Source organism: Camelina sativa, chromosome 6 (genome assembly GCF_000633955.1).
Source record: "Camelina sativa cultivar DH55 chromosome 6, Cs, whole genome shotgun sequence".
NCBI classification, from domain to species: Eukaryota; Viridiplantae; Streptophyta; class Magnoliopsida; order Brassicales; family Brassicaceae; genus Camelina; species Camelina sativa.
The window spans coordinates 12334419-12343861 of record NC_025690.1 but is presented as its reverse complement, the minus strand read 5'-3'; the positions used below and the strand labels follow the sequence as shown (position 1 = coordinate 12343861).

The window sequence follows — 9443 nt, the reverse complement described above, 5'->3', positions numbered from 1 at the left end:
CTCTCCATTAACTCCTGAAAATCTGTTTCACCACCGTATTTTCGTCCCAAAGCAACTCTACATATCACATCGTTAGTTAAACTCATCAAGATCTTGCTTAGATTCACCGGCAAAGAACTCGATCTCCGGATCTTTTCCATCATCAAACTGATCTCTTCTTCTCTCACTTCTCGAAAGGACCGTACCATTTTGTTGCTGAAGAGATGGAGGACGCACACACTCTTCATTTGCCTCCAATACTCTCCATAAGGAGCTGAGGCCACATCATGCCTATCGTAAAGAAGTTTCTCGAATATTTTTGAACGTGGACGGCTCGCGAAAACACGGTCATGCGTCTTCAAAACTTCTTTAGCCACTTCAGCGGAAGATACTATAAGAACGGGGACACGGCCAAAGTGAAGGAGCATGAGAGGCCCGTAACGGCGGCTGAGAGAGCATAGTGATCGGTGAGTGTGGCGGCCGAGTTGATGAAGGTTTCCGATCAACGGAAGTCCCGGTGGAGACGGAGGTGTGTTGTTGTTCTTCCCTCTCTTATGTATTTTGAAAAATATTATGGTAATGAAAATTATTGAGCATAGCAGAAACATCATACTCATCATTTGCATGTCTGGATTCTTCAAGTTCTTCAAAAAAAAAATGTTTTTGTGAAGAGTTTTTAGTTTGTGATATTTTGGACTTATTTACCTAACAAGCCAAGTTCTCTACGGTAATAAGTATATCCACTCAATTTTTTTTGGAGGTATGTATGATGTATCAATTTCATATGCATGCCGTCTGGTTTCTTAATATGTTTACTTTGTTCGAGATTTTTCTTTTCGTCCTTTTACGATTTACGTGTCTTCTTTTGGATTCATAACAAATCTAAGTGCCAATTGTTCAACAAACAATCCTCCATGAATTTTAAATGCCCTACTACAGTACCTCTAAAAAATGTTTAGACTTATTAAGATATGTATATAAAAATATATATCTATTATGAGGCAGCAACATAAATAACGTAGATCATAACAAATGATTATAGACTTTTTGTTTTTATTTGTGACTGAGAAAGAGAGAGAGAGAGAGCAAACTCTTTTGGTAACGTGTCAGTAAGTTCACAACGAGTAAAACACGGAAAATCGAATTCGTTACCACAACAAGGGGCTTCAATTGGTAAACAGTTAGGATTTAAACATAGTTCGAATCTCCATTTCGTAATTACCAAACTCATTTTTAAATAGTTTTCGGTTTAGGATAGTCACCAAAAGGACTGACTTAGAAAGGGGAAAAAGCCCAAGGTATATAATATTTCATAAGTCATCATAATAACACCATGAAGTTGACTTGCGTAAGCAAAATAATTGATTAGAACTCACATGACACAATAAATGAGAAGAAACTCAAACAAAAAAAAACCAGATCCATGGCGCGAAAAGAGCAACGACCCACACCTTTGCCACGTGGTCTTGTCCTGTGGATCTGAGTGTCCAAATTAGAAGAAAGATGAGAAGAGAGAGTATAAACACTCTACAGCATTATGATCAGAAAGCTGTAAAAAGCTGAACCTAATTGGTTTTAATGGCAGAACAACAATATTAAAAATTCTACCAAGAACATCTAATTCATCATTTAATACACATACAAAAGAACAGCTAATACTAATACTTTTACAGAAACTGCTTTAATATACTTTTGACTAAAGTTTTCTCCCTTTTCTCAAGAAATCCTCTGTTTTGACTTGCAAGTAACCAAGAAAAATGCGAGAAGACGAGAAAAACTCCGAGGATGAATTCGTTGAAGTCGATCCCACTGGTCGCTATGGCCGGGTTTGTTCTTCTTTAATTTCATATATTATCAAAGTAAATAATCTTCCCATTCTAATCTTTTTTGTTTCTCATTTTTTTTCAGTATAAAGAAGTTCTAGGCAAAGGAGCTTTCAAACAAGTGTATCCTTTTTTCATAGATCTGTGTTCTTTGTTATTACATGAAAAGATTCACAGACAAAAACTTTTTCTTTGATTTGAGAATTATTCAGATACAGAGCATTTGACCAACTTGAAGGGATCGAAGTTGCTTGGAACCAAGTTAAGCTAGACGATAAACTCTCTAGCTCAGACAATTTAGATCGTCTTTACTCTGAAGTTCACTTGCTCAAAACCCTTAACCACAAAAGCATCATCAATTTCTACACTTCTTGGATCGATCACCAACACATGACCATCAACCTCATCACCGAAGTCTTCACCTCCGGAAACCTTAGACAGTCAGATTCCTCTTTCAAGAACTCATATCAAACTTCTTTTTAAAAAAAAAAAAAAATTGGTCGGTCTCATGTTTGACAAACCCTTTTGGGATTCACTCGAGATTTTTATAGGTACCGGAAGAAGCATAAGTGTGTTGATCTAAGAGCATTGAAGAAATGGTCAAGGCAGATTTTAGAAGGGCTTGTTTATCTTCATAGTCATGATCCTCCTGTGATCCATAGAGATCTTAAATGTGATAACATTTTCATTAATGGCAACCAAGGTGAGGTCAAAATTGGTGATCTCGGGCTAGCCGCCATTCTTCACCGTGCGCGCTCAGCTCATAGCGTTATCGGTTAGTTCTTTAAGCTTTCTCTCAAACTCAAAACCCCTTTAATTGTGATACTAAACTTGTGTGTTTGAAATTGTTAAGGAACACCTGAATTTATGGCACCGGAACTCTATGAAGAGGACTATAATGTACTAGTCGATATATATGCGTTCGGAATGTGTTTACTCGAGCTGGTAACTTTCGAGTATCCGTATTCGGAATGTACAAATGCTGCTCAGATTTATAGGAAAGTTACATCGGTAAGTGATCTTTTATTCTCCGTCTGATATCATTTGATCCATTTTTGTCATGTAGTTGATCCATTTTTTTCTCAATCCTTCTTAGGGAATCAAACCAGCCTCACTTTTGAATGTGACTAATCCACAAGTGAGAGCATTCATAGAGAAATGTATCGCAAAGGTTTCCGAACGCTTGTCTGCCAAGGAACTACTTGATGACCCTTTTCTAAAATGCTACAAGGACAAAAACGAAAACGTTAGCTCTCACAAAGGTAACATTATTTTTTTGGTATTTTATTTCATACATCAATTGGAAACTGTGGGATCATTTGGACTTCTCATGTGATTTCTATTAATATATATGAGATTCCTAACACGATATTAACTCACTACTACTTTGAACTCAACGCAGAAAATGGCTGCAATGGAAGAGGAATTGAAGATGATATCTTAGAGTCTACGGTAGGTTTAACTGTAGAAGGCCAACGTAAAGACCTCAACACAATCTTCCTAAAACTACGAATCACCGATTCCAAAGGTTCCAATCATTTTTTGCTTTGACTAAAATCTAAAGCCTTCATACATTATCATCATATTGATTAACTTGTTTTGACATAATTATAACATTAATAAAACAGGCCAAATCCGCAATATCCACTTCCCATTTAACATAGAGACAGACACATCTTTCTCAGTCGCCATCGAAATGGTCGAAGAACTAGACTTAACCGATGATCAAGACATCTCAACGATAGCTAAAATGATCGATGTAGAGATACATTCACACATCCCCGACTGGACTCCTTCTCGTCTTAACGGAGATGATTCAGCTATACACAAATGCTTGTCTTCTCCGCTGCATCTAGACAAATTCCCTTCAGGGAGAAAATTCTGGTCCTCTCCTAAAGCTGGAGCTGGAGATTCACGTTCGCCCTTCGCGCCACGGTCTAATTCTAAGCTTTCTTTATTATCACAAGGACCGATCAGTCAAGATGTTGGGGTTATAGTAGAGAAACTTGAGACTCTGCTGAGGAAACAGAGAGAGGAGATTGAAGAGATGCAGAGAGATCAAGAACGTATTGTTTCTGAGTTTTTGAAAGAGTTTCCTCCTGAGGTATGTGAAGAGGCTTTGGTAAGATTACAACTCAAAGATTCTGATAGCTTACTATGTTAGTTCGTTTGTAACATTGCATACTCTCGTCAAGATTATATTATTTTGGTTTTGTAATATTATGTTGTACTAAAGTTACATGTGTAACGAAATTGTGAAAGGTTAAAGAAAACTATTTGTTGAAAAATCTAATAGTTGTCAAATAATAACTTTTGTCTAATTCAACGATTTTTTTGGAAAAGCTGAGGACGAATCTAGTTCAGAAGAGTCGAGTGAAGAAGTACGTGGTAATATCATCTAGTTCAGAAGAGTCGATTCTTCTGAACCAGACTAGTGGTCATCCGACTCTTGTGAACCTGACTCGTCTGTCAGAGACTCAAATGTTTCTCTTCTGGTCCATGCTCTCCCCTTATCACCTTAGAATAAGAAGACATAGAACGGTTCATATTATGGTCAATTGAACATACCGATTCCTTGACTGGACCCAAATATATTGCATTATTGGGCTAACGGCCCAAATCAGAAGAAACTCAACTTGAATATAACATGGCAATAAACAAACGCAGCGTTTTAGGAGGCTCTTAAACCCCCAAATTACATTTTCGCTTAAACCCTATTATTGTCACTATCTTCACTTCGTCTTCCTTCTTCCAAAAAACACAAAATCACAGTAGTAGCAGCTGTAGCCATGTACAGATCAAAGGCAATCCTGTCATCTCTTAGAAACGCTTACTCACAGATCTCCACTCGATCGTATCTAAGCCGAGCTCAGGTGGGTGTTTCCTCAAACTCGTCTTCGCCTCTCGATTCATTTGCAATCCCTAGTCGATTTCAGTGGCAATATCGCACCTTTACTTCGAAACCAGATTCTATGCTTCAGTTAGTGATGGAGAATGATTGGTCTAAGGAAGTAGAGGAAGGGTTGAGGAAACCAGATATGTCTCTAACCCACGAGACTGCAATTTACGTTTTGAGGAAATTGGAGAAGAGCCCAGATAAAGCTTATTGCTTTATCGATTGGGTTTTAAGAGACTCAGGGCTTAGTCCAAGTTCTCCACTTTATAGCATTATGTTGAGGATTTTAGCGCAGCAGAGATCTATGAAACGGTTTTGGATGACTCTGAGTGAGATGAAACAAGGAGGGTTTTATTTAGACGAGGATACGTATAAGACTGTTTACAGTGAGCTTAATAAGGCGGAATCAAAAGCAGATGCTGTCGCTGTTGCTCATTTCTATGAGAGGATGCTTAAGGATAACGCAATGTATGTTGTTGCAAAGAATGTTTCTGCTGCTGTTTTGAAGGTGGATTGGGGTTGTGAGGTTGAGAGGGAATTGCAGGAGATGAAACTTGTCTTGTCGGATAATTTTGTTATTAGGGTGTTGAAGGAGCTAAGGGATCATCCCTTGAAAGCTTTGGCTTTTTTCCATTGGGTTGGTGGTAGTTCTTCTGGTTATCAACATAGTACCGTTAGTTATAACGCGGCATTGAGGGTTTTGGCTAGGCCTAACTCAGTTACGGAGTTTTGGAGTGTTGTTGATGAAATGAAGACCGCGGGGCATGAGATGGATCTTGACACTTATATAAAGGTTTCAAGACAGTTTCAGAAATCTAGAATGATGACTGAGGCAGTTAAGCTTTATGAATTTATGATGGATGGTCCGTTCAAGCCATCTATTCAAGATTGTAGTCTTCTGTTGAGGTCTTTATCGGCTGGTCCCAACCCGGATTTGGATTTGGTTTTTCGTGTTTCGAGGAAATATGAATCAACTGGGAGTTGTCTCTCAAAGGCTGTTTATGATGGAATCCACAGGTCTTTAACCAGTGTGGGTAGGTTTGACGAAGCTGAGGAAATTGTGAAGGCTATGAGAAATAAGAGTTATGAGCCGGATAACATCACATACAGCCAACTCGTATTTGGGCTTTGTAAAGCTAAGAGATTAGAAGAAGCACGAGGAGTCGTAGATCAAATGGAAGCACAAGGATGCTATCCGGACATTAAAACTTGGACTATTCTGATCCAAGGGCACTGCAAAAACAATGAACTGGATAAGGCCTTCGCGTGTTTTGCCAATATGTTAGAGAAAGGGTTTGATATTGACTCTGATCTGCTTGATGTCTTGATAGATGGGTTTCTTAGCCAAGACAGGATAGACGGGGCGTATAAATTCCTTATGGAGATGGTGAAAAATGCTAATGTAAGGCCTTGGCAAAGCACTTACAAGACTCTTATAGACAAGCTGCTAGAAATCAAGAAGGGCGAAGAAGCGCTAGATCTTCTTCAGATGATGAAGAAGCAAAATTACCCTGCATATGCAGAAGCTTTTGATGGATACCTTGCAAAGTTTGGGACTTTGGAAGACGCTAAGAAGTTCTTGGATGTGCTAAGCTCCAAGGATTCTCCTTCCTTTGCAGCTTACTTTCATGTCATTGAAGCTTTCTATCGAGAAGGGAGACTTGCCGATGCAAAAAATCTTCTCTTCATATGTCCCCATCACTTTAAAACACACCCTAAAATCTCTGAACTCTTCGGTGCTGCAGCTTGAGATATTATGTCACCCAATTGTTCTGCAGAATATAACCGAGAGGTCTTCTACTGTTTAGAAGTCTTTCGACCTCTCTGGACTCTGGAGTAAAACTCTAACACTGTCTTCTCGAATAATGGCCATTCCTCTGTTTTACGTGCTGCAGGGTAATGAAGAACCAGTTTATAGTAAGCTGAATTTGTTGTAGGCTTTGTTGATGGAATTGAAGGATGTTGTGGAATTGTTCATAAACAGTTTGCATTTATTTATTTATTTTGCAATTGTTGAGTTCCTCTCTCACTTTCTTGTTTTCTTCAACTCATTATTAAATGAAATTTTTATCAGAGGATGCAGTTATGGATAGAGGTCTTGCTCAAGCCCTGGTAGGTTAGGACATCTCTAGTAAGAATTTGACAATAAGTGGAGAGCAAATGAAGAATCATTCTTCTTGCTTACATCTACATTGGGTATAACATAGAGCCATTGTTTAAAGGATCTAGATGCTTTAACTTGGAGAATTTGTTTCTAGATTTAGAATGGAAATGTATTCAAATACTCATGACTTGTTATTATGATTAGGTTGGTACCCGCACTACGCCGTGGGTTGTTTTAGATTATTTTTTATTTATTAATTTTATTTTGTATTTTTTGGAATACTATTTGTTTTTTATGTTGTTTGGAATCAAATATATCATAATTAATAAAGTTTTTTGTAGTGGTTAATAAGAATTTTTTTTGTATTCGTATTTTTATAATTTGTTGTAGTTTTCAAAGTAAAAATTGAAGAAAAAAATTAGAGTTAAACAAATTGTGGTTACTATAATTTTTGTTACACATTGGTACGTGAGTCCGCATAAATGATTTTTAGAAAAATTAAATAGTTAGATAAATAAACATTAAAATTTACTTTAATGATATATAAATTGGATGATATTGTATATAAATGTGACTTTTTATTATAATTCAAACTTACTCATTATATATATATATATATATATATCACTACCAAGTACAATATTTTTGTCAATCAAGCTCAATAATTGAAGCCATCCAATTTAGTTCAATTTTCCAATACAACATGATAAACCGGGATAAGATTTTCCTTTGTAATTATTATTAGTGGACATTGATTAGTTAGCTTGACGACTTTAGAATAAAGTGTTTGGTTTAAATCATTGTCAACTTCTCCACAAGATATCCTTTATAAAGCTTTGAAATCTTGGTCATGCTTAGAAGAACCAACAGTTTGAACCAAACATCTTGAATCACTTTCTCATATGAAGATAGCGATTCTGTTTTTACCGGTGTTCACTATATGGCATGTGTTAGTTGTTTCGTTTTGTCCATAACTCATATATTGAAGCACGCTTCCAACCATTTTAGATACTGCAACTACATAACTGATCATGATTCCAATTTATCATCTGTTGTTTGCTACAAATCAAAGATGAAGATTTTGAAATTTACTAAGATCGAAAGGGAAATAAATAATGATAATTTTCACATAGAGAGTTCTGGAGTAGTAGTAAGTAACATTTATTGTACTAAACCTTGAAAAAAAAATGGTCTAGTCGCATCAATTTGTTTAACATCATCTTCATTCAAGACCTAAGTCAACAAAAAAGAGGTGAGTCAATTTACACAAACGACATCTTTACTTCAATGAGACCTGCGATTCTAAAAGGAGTTAATGAACTTTGTCATGCCTAAGTTGCTATTTCGTGAATTTTATTAATTTTTTGTATATCAGAGGACAATTGTGTGGTTAGGGAGGGGCTTACCTGAGAAATTGATATCTCTATGTCTCTCTTCTCTTCTTCCTTCATCTTCACATCTCTCTCTCTCTCTCTCTCTCCTTTCTCCTTCTCTCTCTAATCTATCTTTTCAAATTTCTTCCATATCCTAATTTTTAACTTCGCTTCTTCTTCCAAAGAGTTCTCGATAACCATATAATTTGATTTCATAATCTGTAGATTTTGATAAAATTATTGTTCGAATTAATCAAAGGTGAATTTGGTGAGATTGTTTTGCCTCTTTAACAATAACCTAAGCTTCTTCCATGTCTCTTGCCGCACGAGTCATGTGTTTTCTTCTCTTTTTGATTGTTTCATTGAAGGCAAATCTTTGTGACGATTCTTTTGTTTCTTCTCTCTAACTGAATTCAAGAGAAGTTAGTGTGAAGGAGACGAACAGACAATTTGAGTCTTGGCGTTTTTCTTTTATTATGTCTGTAAGAGTTTATGAAGTGAAAGACAACGTGATGCGGCACATAGGGATGTCAATCAGGCTGGCTCGACCCGGTCTGGCTTGAAATATGCAAAACCCACATATATTTGAGCCCTTCTCGGCCTGGTTCAAAATATTTCGGAGCGTATATTTCAAAGTCCGGTCCGGCTCTAATAGAGTTATAAGACTTTTCGAGCTTTCCTGGGCTTATCTTACAGATCAAAAATTCAAACTTATAAGTTAGTTTATAACATGTCTTAAAAAGCAATGTTTAAAGGTACAATATAAAACAAATCAATCAAAACTTAAATAACTCATCTATATTCACTAAAACTAACTTAATCTAAAACAAATAAATAACTTAAAACCAACTTAATCTAAAACAAATAAATAACTTAAAACCAAATAAATGTTTATACTTTAACCAAATAAAAATAGATATAATTCATATAAAATATCACAGATAAAGATTTTAAAAATATTAAGTAAGGGCATCAAGTAAATATGAAAACTAAGATTAGAGTTTTAAACTTTATTTACAATCAAACAATAATGTTAAAAATATATAATTATATTTGTATAATGGCTTTTTGGACTGGTCTGAACCCCATTGGACTAAGTCCTAAAACTCTTAAGCCCGAACGGACTGAGTCCAAAAAGCCCAATTTTATGGACATATATTTAAGTCTGAGCTCAGTATTTTTCAAAGCCTTCGGACTCTCGGGCTTTTCGGGCTGGTCCGAGCCCCATTGGGCTAAGTCCTAAAACTCTTAAGCCCGAACGGGTTGAG

At 36.3% G+C, this 9443-nt stretch overlaps 3 protein-coding genes across 3 annotated transcripts in view; 2 read left to right on the top strand and 1 right to left on the bottom strand.

The window, feature by feature from the left end:
• Window positions 1–688, bottom strand: part of LOC104698958 (cytochrome P450 71A26-like) — a 2440-nt gene extending 1752 nt beyond the window's left edge. Inside the window, exon 1 of the mRNA XM_010414326.2 lies at window positions 3–688. Coding sequence (XP_010412628.1) covers window positions 3–605 — 603 coding nt within the window. The 5' untranslated portion in view covers window positions 606–688. The remainder of the gene's footprint in view (window positions 1–2) is intronic.
• On the top strand, window positions 1535–4058 carry LOC104791040 (probable serine/threonine-protein kinase WNK3). The gene is made up of 8 exons (XM_010516839.1): window positions 1535–1805; window positions 1888–1925; window positions 2015–2242; window positions 2354–2577; window positions 2656–2813; window positions 2899–3064; window positions 3205–3330; window positions 3431–4058. Exons 1-8 carry the CDS (start codon window positions 1737–1739, stop codon window positions 3964–3966), a joined length of 1545 nt encoding a protein of 514 aa, XP_010515141.1. The 5' UTR covers window positions 1535–1736; the 3' UTR covers window positions 3967–4058.
• On the top strand, window positions 4514–6790 carry LOC104791039 (pentatricopeptide repeat-containing protein At3g48250, chloroplastic). The gene has a single exon (XM_010516838.2). It carries the CDS (start codon window positions 4592–4594, stop codon window positions 6446–6448), a length of 1857 nt encoding a protein of 618 aa, XP_010515140.1. The 5' UTR covers window positions 4514–4591; the 3' UTR covers window positions 6449–6790.